Source organism: Telmatherina bonti, assembly GCF_933228915.1.
Source record: "Telmatherina bonti genome assembly, chromosome: 7".
NCBI classification, from domain to species: domain Eukaryota; kingdom Metazoa; phylum Chordata; class Actinopteri; order Atheriniformes; family Telmatherinidae; genus Telmatherina; species Telmatherina bonti.
Window position 1 is genome coordinate 33314928 of NC_136625.1, and position 14407 is coordinate 33329334.

The 14407-nt window shown below is 40.3% G+C and overlaps 1 protein-coding gene across 2 annotated transcripts in view; it reads left to right on the forward strand.

The window, feature by feature from the left end:
• The window catches only part of gpbp1l1 (GC-rich promoter binding protein 1-like 1), a 28727-nt gene extending 15893 nt beyond the window's left edge, over window positions 1–12834 (forward strand). For both annotated transcript variants that reach the window (XM_079243065.1, XM_079243066.1), the window contains exons 9-12: window positions 363–518; window positions 2738–2862; window positions 2935–3037; window positions 12210–12834. In XM_079243065.1, the coding sequence (XP_079099191.1) occupies window positions 363–518; window positions 2738–2862; window positions 2935–3037; window positions 12210–12380 (555 nt within the window). In that variant the 3' untranslated portion in view covers window positions 12381–12834. The remainder of the gene's footprint in view (window positions 1–362; window positions 519–2737; window positions 2863–2934; window positions 3038–12209) is intronic.
• Window positions 12835–14407: the final 1573 nt, after the last annotated feature.

Sequence of the window (14407 nt, forward strand, 5' to 3'; positions counted from 1 at the left end):
TTTCTGTCATTTGTGGCTTGTTTTTAAGAAAGGAGGGAGGTCAATCGTCATCAGACATTAAGAGGTGATCTAACTCAGAGATGTCCAGTTCCAGCCCTCAGTGCAGCTATCCTGCAGGCTTTAGATATAACTTAGCTTGATTAAAATAGGAAGGATGTTCCCCTACAAGCATGTATGGGGATAAAGCATGTTTACTTGGACCTGAAATCCTCCATTAAACTGTATTAACTTCCTGATTCATTCTATGCTTTAATGTCTTTCCCAATTTTCAAACACTTTCATCACAGTCAACCCACATAGTTAAGTAAAGTATCCTAATTTTTTTTCTCCTTTTCGTAACTTGTTCCTGTTGTTGCGTGCAGCACCCTTCCAGCACGACTCCTCCCATAGACATCGCTCCGTCAAGGTTGAAGTTGATGCGGCGTGGTCCGGATCGTAAGAGCGAGTTCCTGCGAGCTCTGAAGGACGAAGGCACCGGAGAGCTGACGACGAGCAGCAGCCCAGGAACATCAGGAGAGGTGAGCTCGCTTTCTGGAACCTTTGCAGAGAGACTGTCGGGGGACTAATGGATTATTATTATTAGGGGTGTGCTTAGATACGTCACGACTAGATTCTATTATGAATCAATGCGATATGATTATTAGGATTTTAAATTGTTGTTTTCCCCCAAAGAGTTTTTTTCCTCACTCCATTGCTTCCTTTATACTACTTTATACTCCATTCAGTATCTATTAATTCATGTAACCAAACAAATTAATTTGCACTATCTCCTATTTATGTCAAACCATAAATTAATCCAACACACACAGTTAGGAACAACAAGCAGCAGCTTTTTCCCTCCTCTAACCTAAATGAATGTTTGTAGAATTACTATAAGATTTTATTTTGACTTTGAACAACTTGCGAATGCAGTAGGTCTTGTCTTGGCCTTGTCTGTTCTCATGTCTATAAAAACCAGAATATTTCTGGTCTTTAAACCCGATGAGTAAATATCACATGCCCAGCTCTGTCCTCGAGGGCCACAATCCTGCAGGTTTTCCATGTATCTCTGCTCCAACACACCTGACTTCCATTAAACAGATCCAAAAGCCAATGAAATTCCGCACAATGACTGATTAATTTGAGTCAGGCGTGATGGAACAGGGATACAGGGAAAAACCTGCAGGATTGTGACCTTTGAGCATCAGAGCTGGGCACTTGCTGCCATCTGCTGGGTATCTGTGGTATCTTTACGATTTGCTGTGCGGACGGAAGCGGAACTTCTGGTCCGTGGTTGGAAACAGGCGTCTTCTTTTGATTAAAAACTTATTGCAAGAGTTATTTGTCAATGCACAGACATGCTGCTGTTTACAGAGCTGTGTTAAAAGAATTGCTTGGCCACTTTAGGAATGGTCAAACTAAAGAGAGGAGGGAGAAACGTACAGCACGTCAGCTACGTCAGGATCAGAGGAAGTTAGCTATGGGAAACTGCCCGTTCAGATGCAAATGATTTGCTGCAAGCTTTAGCGTTAAACACCACACAGCTCTTCTGGTTCCAGCAGAGTCCTGTGTCAGCTTCACCACTGATGGGTAAAGTGAAGGGAGTTTACGTCGAAGCTAGATGCAGCTAGCTATGAGTTTACACCGAATCTAGCGGCAGCTAGCTGCTGCTGGGTGAAGGGGGTTTACACCAAATCTAGCGGCAGCTAGCTGCTGCTGGGTGAAGTGAATGGAGTTTAAACCGAAGCTAGCTGCTGCTGGGTAAAGTGAATGGAGTTTACACTGAAGCTAGCTGCAGATAGCTATGAGTTTACACCAAAGCTAGCTGCTGCTAGCTGCTGCTGGGTAAAGTGAATGGAGTTTACACTGAAGCTAGCTGCAGATAGCTATGAGTTTACACCAAATCTAGTGGCAGCTAGCTGCTGCTGGGTGAAGGGGGTTTACACCAAATCTAGCGGCAGCTAGCTGCTGATGGGTGAAGTGAATGGAGTTTAAACCGAAGCTAGCTGCTGCTGGGTAAAGTGACTGGAGTTTACACTGAAGCTATCTGCAGCTAGCTATGAGTTTGAACCGAAGCTAGTTGCAGCAAGCTGCTGCTGGGTGAAGTGAATGGAGTTTAAACCGAAGCTAGCTGCTGCTGGGTGAAGTGAATGGAGTTTAAACCGAAGCTAGCTGCTGCTGGGTGAAGTGAATGGAGTTTAAACCGAAGCTAGCTGCTGCTGGGTGAAGTGAATGGAGTTTAAACCGAAGCTAGCAGGTGGTGGGTAAAGTGAATGGAGTTTAAACCGAAGCTAGCTGCAGATTCTCCTCTACTCAGCCTGCCGAGCTGGTTTGGAACCGGAAAGTTTAACAGCTGCTTCTGTCGTAGGTTTCCTGTACTGGAGGCAACAAACCAGAGCAGCACGGTTACTAAACCATCAAAGAAATGTTGCAGTCAGGACCACATATACCAGACGGAAAGAGGAGGAAAATAACTGGTTTTGTTGGAACTGAATGCTCATTGGTTGGTCAGAAACATTTTGGCACCAGGTCTAATCTAGTTGCCGAAGACTGATTTAAGTGTTCAGGCGGCAGCGTGACTTTAATGCTCCTGCCATTCTTTAAAGCCAAGTTTCTGTTGTTTAACTATCATGAAATGTTTTGAACATTTCTGAATCATTATTGACCCGATTCGTGGCACATCGCGACGGCTCAAATAAATAGTGGAATAGTTTGTTTTAACTTTTCTCAACATTTTCTCCGGTGTGAATTTCCTCAGGGTGAAAGCAGCACCCCAGAGCCCAAAGCCTACAGTGAGGAAGTCTGCCATGAGAACGGTCTGTCCTATTCCCTCAGTGACTCCGACACTGAACACCTGTCCAGCTCCCTGGAGGCAGAGCACAGGTGAGACGCTGCAAACACTCCTCTATTAGATGCACATATAGAGATTTTAACTAACTCGTTTGTTTGTTTTAGGTTGCTGAAGGCCATGGGTTGGCAGGAGTACCCAGAAAACGATGACAACTTCCTGCCTCTGACAGAAGATGAACTGAGAGAGTTTCAGACTAAAACTGAACAGGTGAGATGATCCAGCCCATTTACAGACATCCAGTCAGATTTACAGACAACCAGTAAGAATGTCACGTCCCTTTTAGGCTTTTTAATGATTTATTTGAGCCTCTTTGTTTCCAGGATATGATGTCTGAACAACATTCAGCTTCAAGGTTTTTTCAAAACAACAATTAAGCTGCAGAAATTAACTTTTTTTTTTTTCCCCAACAATGTGTTTATTTGGTTTTTTGAATGAAAATTAAACACAAACATTTAGCAGAACAAAACAAAACAAACATCCTCTCAGATACACACACCAAAAAAATAAAACAATAAAATCTGATGCAGTCAAATCTACATTTAAATCCAGGGCAAGGGACTGCCATATGACACTATGTGGCACTAAACAAATGAATGAACATACTATTCTTCAAATTTTCAGTCTCGATACCCGGCTGGACCCAGTAGAGAGCCCAGAGAGCCCCACGAATGTCCAGGCCTTACAATCCCTAAAGCGTATCCAGATCTATTCAAATCAGTTCTTAGGCATTCTCCTCTTCTTCATCCTCAGTCAAGTCCATGGCTTCGGCAAACAACATAAATGGTCTCCATATACTTTCAAACTCATCTTTTTTTCCTTTTAATAGAAAAGTGATTCGTTCCAGAGGAAGAACAGCCAGCATTTGATTAGTCCACTGTCTAATACTTGGTATTCTAATATTTTTCCAGTGCAACGCTATTAACCTTTTGGCCTGCAATAAACAGATATCAACAAAATATTGCTCGCTTTTTGTAAACCCCATGTTCTTGGGATATAACCCTAAAATTATAATAGAAGGATCCAATGGTAAATTTTTTGAGATAATATCTTTCATAGTTTGCGTTATTGCAACCCAAAAAGCTTTAATTTCTCTACATTCCTAAATACAATGGAAAAAGGTTCCCTTTTCTTCTCCACATTTTGTACATGTGTCTGAAATATTTGGATTGTATCGATTTAATTTTACTGGGGTAACATACACTCGCATAAGCCATTTGTATTGTAATAATCTTAACCTAGAGTTGATAGTTTGCTTGTGAGCTTTTTTGCAAACCAGCCCCCATTCTTCCAGTGACACATTTAAATCTAAATCTTCCTTCCAAGCGTTTAATTTTAAGATTGAATTATCTAAAGAGTTTGATAGTAATAAATTATAGAATTCGGAGATTGCTCCCTTTTTTAACGCACATTTAGTAATCATTTCTTCTAACTCTGAATTGGGGGTTTTTAATAAATTGTTTTGTTTTGCTAATATATAACTTCGGAGTTGGAGATATTTAAAAAAATGTTTCCTTTCAATATTATATTTGTGCCTAAGCTCTTCAAATGACATCATATAATCTGAGCCTGTTGAGTATAAATCTTGAATCTTTCTCAGTCCAATTGAAGCCCATTGCTTAAACACTGCGTCAGCTCTCCCAGGGATAAAGTCCTGATTTCCCCAGATAGGGGTGAGCCGAGATAAAATAGAAGGTTCTTTAAGAAATATTTTTACATTATACCATACCTTAACCATGTTTTTAACAATTGGATTTCTAGTTTTCTTAATCAAATTAACTTTACTTTCAGAGAAGAGGTACAGAGGCATTGAAGGGCTTAAAGTGTTACTTTCCATTTCTGTCCACTGGGGAACATCTTTTGTGCTGAAATAATACCTTATGGATCTGAGCTGGGCAGCCCAGTAATACCATAATATATTTGGACACATCAGGCCTCCTTCATTGTAAGGCAAATTAAGAAGGGACAGCCTTATTCTAGGACGCTGATTTGCCCATAAAAACTGCAGAATCAACTTCTTAAATTTTTTTAAACCAGTCAGCAGGAGGCGGCAAGGGAATATTCTGGAAAACATATAAAACCTTCGGAAGTATATTCATCTTATAAATATTAATTCGACCAATTAAAGACATGGGGAGAAGCATCCATCTATTGATACTGTTTGTAATTTCTTTAGTTAGTGATTCATAGTTATGTTGAACTATCAAATCTAAATTTGGAAGTATTTGTATCCCTAAGTAAGTAAACTTTGAAACCGAAGTGAACTGTGAAACGGCTATAGGTGGATTCTCTCGCACTTCTTTATCTAGCAACATAATAGATGATTTCAATTTGTTAATTACATACCCTGAAATGCGACCAAACTCATCAATTAGTTTCATCAAAGCAGGTATAGAGGAATTCAGTTGTGAAAGAAATAGTATTATGTCATCCGCATATAATGAAAGCCTGTGCTCTGCCTGACCAATTGTGATTCCTGTAATTTTTTAATGTGACCGTACAGCTATAGCAAAGGGTTCCATTGCTATAGTGAAGAGCAGAGGGGATAACGGACACCCTTGTCGGCATCCACGTTTAATAAGAATTGGTTTAGAAATGTTTTTGTTTGTTAAAACCTCTGCACTTGGATGTAAGTACAGCAACTGAACCCATTTTCGAAAGGAGGGACCAAAACCAAAACGTGTTAAGACATTGAAAAGATAGGTCCACTCCACCCTATCAAACGCTTTTTCAGCATCTAGGGAAAGGAGGGCCGTATCTGTGGTGTTATCTAGTCCTTGAATGATGTTAAGAACATTATGCAGTCCTTGGCGGCCTATAATAAAGCCATTTTGATCCCTATGGATGATTGAAGGGAGAGTGTCTTGTAAACGGGTTGCTAATAGTTTACTAAGTATCTTTATATCTGAATTAAGCAGACTTATTGGTCTCATATTCTCGCATTTATTGCCTGGTTTAGGCAATAATATAATTAAAGCTCCGGTCATTGAATTAGGAAGTGTACCATTTATAAAAGCTTCTTGTAACATTTCTAAAATTGGTTTAACTAATTTTCTTTTAAACTTTTTATAAAAGTCAGTTGGAAACCCGTCAGGTCCTGCTTTTTTACCTGAGCTCATATTATCAATTGCTTTGATTATTTCTTCTTCACTGATCTTAGCATCTAAGTGTTGACTAATATCATCTGCAACATTTGGTATGGTTATCTTATCCAGAAATGAATTTTGAGTATTTGGATGAATTTGGTCCCGGGAGTCATATAGTTTTTCATAAAAATTTCTGAACTCTTTATTTATCTCTATCGGGTCCACTATTGACTCTCCTTTTGAATTTATTATTGAAGTTATATTTTTTTGTGCCTCAAGTTGCTTAATTTGCCATGCTAAGATCTTTCCGGGTTGTTCTCCCTGTTCATAAAAAGATTGATTTAACCTTAATATATTAGAAGCTGCACGGTCTGCTGATTCTTTGTTATATTGTGCTTTTAACAGCAACAGCTCTTTTTCTACCGATGCATTTTTGTCTCTGAACAACTGCTCCTCCAGCTTTTTTATTCTTTCCTCCAGTTGTAGTCTTTTTTTACGTTGCTCCTTAGAGTTTGAAGAGGTGTAAGAAATTATATGACCCCTTATGCAGGCCTTAAAAGCTTCCCATCTTACACAGGCTGTGGTCTGCGTAGTGTTTATACTAAAATATTCATCAATTTTATTTGATACAAAACAAAGCCATTTTTGATGTAAGCACCATCTAGGAGGGTCTACCCTTAAATTTTTTTGAAGATATTTTATATTACATGAAGCATGGTCTGAAATTGTGATACTATCGTAGGTACAATCTAAAATTTTTGTCAATAGGTCTGCAGAAACCAAAAAGTAATCTATGCGAGAATATGTGTTGAAAGTTTTAGAATAACAAGAATATGCTGCAACTGTAGGGTTTAAATGACGATAGACATCCACTAGCTGTAATTCCTTCATAAAATCCTGGATGACTACTCTGCTTTTACAATGAGTTTGGTCAACTCCCGAGAATCGATCTAGACGAGGATCCAAAGCACAGTTCCAATCTCCACCAATGATAATCTTTCCTGGAAGAGAGGAAATAGTTAAAAAAATATTTGTAAAAAAGTGGTCATCGTCGTTATTTGGTCCATATATATTCACCAAATTAAATGTTTCGTGTAATATAGACCCCTGTATTATCAAATATCTTCCAAATTTGTCTCATAACGTTTGTAACATGAAAAGGTACTGATCTATGAATTAAAGTAATAACACCTCGAGCTCTAGATGTGAATGAAGATGCATATAAAGATCCCTGCCACCTCCTGCTTATTTTAATATTGTCCTCCTCAAGAGTATGTGTCTCTTGTAGAAAAACAATTTTAGAACCCAAATCTTTTATTTTGTTCATAACTTGCTTGATCTTCCTAGTTTTTTGTAGGCCCCTGCAATTCCAAGAAGTATATTGAATCTCATATTTCTGTGTCATCTAAGCAAAACCAAAAATACATAATATAGATGTGCCTGAGTGGAAACAAACAGTAGAACACTGAACATGAACTAAAAATTACAAACAAGAGAAAAACATCCCAACCCTTCCCAGCTACCTGGGTTTTCCCCTGAAATACTCTGCTTCCAACCGCTGACATATCAAAACATGTCTTACCAGACACCTGCTTTACTGTTTAGATTATGCATCCTTTTAAGAACAATATCAGTATTTGCTCCAGTTGAACAACAAAAAAGGTAAATAAAAGCCATGGCCTATAAAACAATTTACATTAAAGGTCGATCTTATTATTTACTGTAAGCCAGTTAGTCTGTTTCTTCCGTGTCTGTCTGGATCTTCTTAACAAAGATATTGGCCTCCGCTGGGGAAGTGAACTTGTGTACCTTCTCCTTGTACGTCAGGATCAAAGTAGATGGGGAAAGAATGCCATGCCTCACCCCAAGTTGACGCAACTGTTCGCGGACACCGTCAAACTGCTTGCGCTGTCGATGCACCTCCGTGGCGACGTCAACGTAACATCTTACTCGCTTGTTCTTGAAGAGAAAGTCTTTCTTTGACTTTGCGGCTCTAAAAACCATTTCTTTCTGCTTGTAGTTTAGAAATCTCATGATTACAGCCCTCGGTGGCACGTCTGGATCTCTCCTTGGTCCAACGCGATGTGCTCTTTCCAAAACTAGCGGAGAACGCAAAGGGTTCAGATCCAGCGCGTCAGGCAGCCAGTTCTCCAAAAATCCGCACATGTCTGAGCCCTCACTGTTTTCAGGGATGCCGACCAATCTGAGGTTGTTCAGACGTGATCTCATTTCCAAATCAATTATTTTGTTTTCAAGGAATTTATTTCTCCTTTGTAAACTTTCAGCTACAGCCTTCAAATCAGCCTGTTCGTCCTCCACGGTAGACAGCCGCACCTCCGCTTGAGATAGCCGCTCGGTGCATTCGGTTACCTCCTTCCTCGTGTCTACTATTGCTTTTAGTACGTTGTCAAATCTGCCTGTAACCTCAGCTTTCAGGTTACGTATCTCCCCTAGTATTTCGTCTTTCACCAGATGCAGTTGGTGGTGGTCTTTGACGTATGACATCGCAGCACTGTCCATGCTATCCTTGGTACCCTCCATATTAGCTGTGGATGTAGCATTGCTACCTGTAGTAGCATCCGTCGTAGCAGTGTTAGCTTCCTTGCTAACGGACTGGTCCAAATTATGCTGGCCAAAGTTAGTTAACTTAGACTGCGTTGATGCTTTTGGCTTGTTTTTCGTCCCTTTCCCGCCGCCTGACATTTCTACGTCGATTTCCACACTTTTGGAGCGCTTTGAGAACCAGATTTAAGGATTAAGCAGGATTGTTGCAGAGAGCAGGTTCGAACGTGTCCTTCTAGATCGCGGCCATCTTGGAAGCCCCCAGAAATTAACATTTATTTGGAAGTTTCTCTTATCCATACAGATATTTATTAGTTTCCATCCAAAAACCTGAATGTGAATGTTGTTTGATCATCATTTTAATCCTCATTCATTTGTTTCCCTGCAGATCTTATGGTTTACTACCTCTTCTCTCTTCTGTGTGTCAGCATAACGTATCATCCTCACACACTTTTATTGTTCATGTTTTGTTGATTTGTAAACGCAAACCTTTTCCTTTGAATGAAAGGGAAACTTTTAGGAACAACTCAAACATGCAGCGATCTGAAATCTGTTGCAGCCTCAGTAGCTGTGTTTTACGCAACGCACGTTTGATCCAATCCCAACGTCCAGTCAGAGTAAACATGTCCGCTGATCAGAAAAGAAAAAAGCTGGTTTAAATCTTTTCATCATCGGATCAGCAGGAATAAATGTTGTTTTTGTGTGTACTTGAAGTGATGTCAGGGAAGACATGAAAAATGTCTGCAGCTAAACATAACAGGACTGTGGAGGATATGTTTTTATTTAAAACTTAAAGTTCAGGATTATCAGGCATTTTGAAGGTCAGGAGGTTAAAGATGAGGGGAAAAAGGGAAATTCTTCTTCTTTCCAACTATTAGGCGTTGTGCGTCCAAAATGTTTACAATCATTCAAAATCTGTCCATCGTGTAAATACAAGTGATCAAATAGCTTTAAGTAACAGTTACGGACTAGGAGGATGAATCCAACTACAATTTGCAACTAACCCACAAGGTGGTTCTTTAGGGTGCTTAAGTGTGAATAAACAGAATAAGAACAAGGTTTGACCTTAAGGTGTATTATACAATATTTATGCAATCAGCAGTTCCTTGGTTGATGGGTCTGGTATTGATTTTAAGAACTGTTCAGAGGGACCAGCACATTGTCCAAGATCCAGGAAGAAAGAGAACATACATGCGATGAAAACCGTATCCAGAAGGAGCCCCGCAGACTAAACAAGGTCTTATTAGACAGTTTTATTATACCGTAGAGGCAGCTCTGGGCTGGCTTGCCATCTTCAGATAAATGGAAACAGTCCTGATGACAGAAACAACCTGACTGAAAAAGACTGGCCGAGGGTCGGCTGGTAACAGGAGATCAGCGAAGTTTAGTCAGAGTTTTGGCACATGAAGCGTTAACTTTCATTTGCTCACGAAGCAATACTACAGAGTACACAAGAAATCCAGCATATCGCCCGAGATCAAATCAAACTTTATTTCTTGAGCACTTTTCATGCCACGGGCAACACAAAGTGCTTTACAAGTGCTTTAAAATCAAGTCATATGGATTAAAACAAACTGTAGATAACAAGACATTTAAAAACAATACAGACACAAGCTCTTTTCACACAAAAGGACAGAGAGCAAACACACCCCCACCCCCATATTCCCCGAAATACATCATTCCCTGAATACTGTCTCTTTAACCGAACGCAGGTTAATTAAAAAAAACCTAAACATTAATTGATAAAAAGTGAGATGCTCATCTGAGCGTGCCACGGCGGAGACACTGCAAATGAAATACCATGAAGCTGCTGCAGCACATGAAGCTGACCTGCCAAAATAAAGCAGACCTCATGATCAACTGGTTACTTTATTCTAGTGTCCGTGTAAACATGTCGGCTAGAATCTCCGACCGGATTAACGAGAAACGTAGCTAATGATCCTGTTAACATGGGCACCAAACGTCTGATCAGTTTTCAGATAACTGAAGTGGTCATGTAGATGAGCATGATCTGATGTCCTTCATTCAGTAGCTGCTGTTACGGGAAATCTGCCGTTCATTGTTGTGAATGAAAACCGCCCTGCAGGAAAAGTTTAGAAACCTGTAAATTATTCAGCATCACGTGTTACGTTAGCAGCTAAAGCTAAGACCACAGGCGCCGGTCACCATGTTGAACCAAATACTATTCTACTCTATTGTACAGTCGTTTAGCAGATGCTTTTGTCCAAAGCAACTTAAATACCTGACACTTTGGCACATAGAAAGACTGCTCTTCCTCCTGAGCTACAGCCACTCATTAGATGGGATGTAAGAATATTTGAGACCTTTATGGATCATTTAGACCTTCATGTGGTTTAGAGAAAATCCTAAATGAATTTAAATTGGCACTTGTGCTTTTGTTTGTAAATAAATGGTTGTTAGATTGCGCCCCCTCCCCATTATACGATATACTGATGTTGTTCAAGTCTTAATTTCCGATATCAACCGATACTGATGTTTTTGGAATGAGTTGTGCCACACAAACAAAAATATCTGAAAAACTATACATGACATCTCTTATGTTTTGTCATTTAGAGTTGGAGGAGTCTGAAGGTCTTTACGCGTCTAATCCAAACATTTTGACCAAATAATTCACACGGCAGAATTTCTTATCGGCTCAGTGTAAAGTCACATCAGTAACAAAATTTTGTTCAGCAATTTTACAAGTATTATTTTGTCGAACTAAGGTAGATTTTTTTTAATTCCCATATGACAGATATAATCGACCAATCAGAGAAGGCTTGTTGACTGATAGATCAGTGGTTGCAGCTATGCAGGCGTCACTTTCGCTGCTATTTCAGTTTAACTTTGCATCATTGTGGCTGAGCGTCTTTATTATTTCTTCTCTGCTTCTTAAAGCGAGCAGCTAGCTGCTAAATCCTCCAACTGTCCCGCGGATGTCTTAAAGTCGTCCTGAAGTGGCCATGGTCCAGCTTCAGATCCTGGATGAAACAATGAAACTCCCCAAGTTCTCCTCTCCTTGCTAGAATGTGATGTGTCCACTGTGTTGTCTCATCTTTACCTTTGCAGCATCAACACTGTTGTTGTGGCTTGATGTGGAATCCACCTTTTTCAATTTGTTTTAGATTTTTCATCGTTTATTCACAATTTGGCGTCGTACTTGTTGTGCATAGACTTCAATAATTCCCCTCTGAATTATTCACATGTTGTTTATTCGCATCTGTTTTCGTGTGTGAAGGGCTTTAGCTGAAGTGTTTGATCTATATCTGCATGTTATGTAAAGTTTTCTCATTAAAGGAAAAAACTGACACAGATCATTTCTAATTTTGCATTTCAATGCCAGTATTGGCCGATAATATCGATATACCGATAATATTGGTATACTGATATTATCGGTATACTGATATTATCTGCCAATTTTGGCATTAAAATGCAATATTGGAAATGATCTGTATCTGTTTTTCCTTTAATGACAAAACTTTACACAATAATATTGGTATGTCGATATTATCGATATACCAATAATATATACCGATAATATCGGTACACTGATATTATCGGACATGTCGAAAAGACATTGTTGACATTGTATAGACATATCTTCAGGGGTAAAAACGGTTCAAATAAACTACTAAAAGCCTAAATCACAGTGACATTCATCTAGGAGTGTGTGTAAATGTCTAACCACCGCTGTATGTGATGACTGTTAGTAATTCTCTGCCTGCTTTGACCAGCTGAAGAAGAACGGCATGCAAAGGAACGGGGTTCTCCCCAGGACACGAGGCGTGACCCTCCACTTCACCCCCTGGAGGAGTGTGGCGGAGGCGCACGTGGAGGAGGGCTCCGAGTCCGAAACCAGTAGCAGCAGCCAGACCTCTGACGACGACGACTGCATCAAATCCTAACGTGGCTTTATGGAACAAAAAATGAAATAAACACACAAAAAAAAAAAAACAGCCAACAACACATCCCAGCAAGCAACCCCCTTCTTCCTCTCATCTTTGTTTTTAGAGCACCATTTCAAATTTTCTTTTTGATTTTTCTTTGTTTTTGTTGTCATTCTTGCACAAGGGAAAAACCAATCATATCCCAGTGAAGGGGGAGATTCCTGCTCCGCCAGACGTCGTTTTCCCTGCGTTTCCTCCTTCACTGCAGTCCCTGACCTTTTTGACCTCCCCCCTGCTCCCCTCCGACCTCCTCCCTCCAACTCCTTCACCTTTTTCTTCCTCGCTTTGTGGAACTGAAGTGTTCATCAAGAAAAGAAGGGCAATGAATGCACACTTGATTCTGCTTTAAACAGACTAACTCATTTCATTGATGATGCTGATGACACATTAATGATATTAATAAAAATTGGTTCCTGATAAGCTGATATGTTTCAATATGAATCCGACTACTGTGGTGTTTTTACAGCCGGTGGTTTTACTGGCCTTGTCCACACGGTGCAGGTATCTCACAAAAAGATTTTTTTCTTCAATTAGACAAAAAAAAAACCTCCAACCAAGGTGAAGATGTGCAAATTGTCCGTCTGCATGCGGACATATGGAACCGGAGTTTTAGGCTTTGAAACGTCATCACAAAGTACCACAACATCACGTGTGACCTTTGTCTTTAACAGTATGGAGGTCCTCAAAACTGTGTTGGCGTTTTCCATTGTCCAGGCGCGTTGTGTCCTCAGTACCGCTTTACATAGATGACAAACGGCGAAGGACGAGATTAAAGACTGCTATTTACTGATACCGAACCATATCACGTTGGAGACGTCTAGTGGAAGGTTGTTCTGATTGGATTAGAGGCGCTACGGTCGCTAAACAACGTGGTTATGCAGAAAGCTACGCGTGGTTGTAGTCTGAGATCAGGTCAGATCCTGGTCCTCGAGGACCGGTTTCCTGCTGCAACACACCTGACTCAGACAAGCTCTGCACATGTCTGCTACATACACATGGATCTGAATCAGGTGTGTTGCAACAGGGACACTTAGAAAACCAGCAGGTCACTGGTCTGAGATGACAGGCTTGTGGGTTTATTCCCTTGAATGAAATTCACATGATTTTTATATTAATGTGTCTTATTTTGGGGGCAAAAAAAAAAAAAAAAGGTTCAGTGTGCAAATACTTGGTTTTTATTGTCATTTGGACATTTAGCATATTTTATAGTATATAGCAGTAAGAATAGACCAGTTACATCAGTGTGCTGGTTTCCAACAGAGCGTTTCTCAATTCCAGTCCTCAGGTGCCCCTGCATGTTTTAAACATGTTCCTCCTCCAAAGCACCCGAGTCAGGTTGAACTACCTCAAGTTCTTTATTTTATTCAGGTGTGTTTAAGTAGGGTTGCATATAAAACATGCGAGGCAAGGGGGGAGCTGTGGACCGGAAATGGGAAAAACAGGCTTCAAGTAAAAAAAAATTATTTCAGCAGAAAACCTGAAATAATGAAGGATCGAGACGGACAGCGGGACTGAGAATCGTTTTGGGATTCTTTAAAACGACTCTCGCCCTGATTACACACTCCAGTCTGTTAGCAGGGATTCCCACCTCCAGCGTTTCCCTGCTTCATCACACCTGACTCAGATTAAAGGCTCAGCATCAGACTGGTCAGATCTATTGCATTTGTATCAGGTGTGTTGCAGCAGGGAAACTTCTAATACCTGCAGGACCTGGGTCGAGGATCACCTATGAGTACGACTGCATGATTGTTGTGGGAAGGACCTTTGTGTTCATTCAGGATAATAGTTTCATCTGAGTTGTGATCTAAATGAGACGCTTTCCAAAGCAGCAAAATAAACTTGCGTCACCAAACGGAGGAACCCGCCGGCGTCCTGATCTGCATTCGGTGTGGTTTTCTGATACTTTGTAAGGTTTTTCCTCCCAGTTAAGATGAAGTTAAAACTGTCCACCAGTGATCACCAACTCCAGACCTCTTTGGCCATTA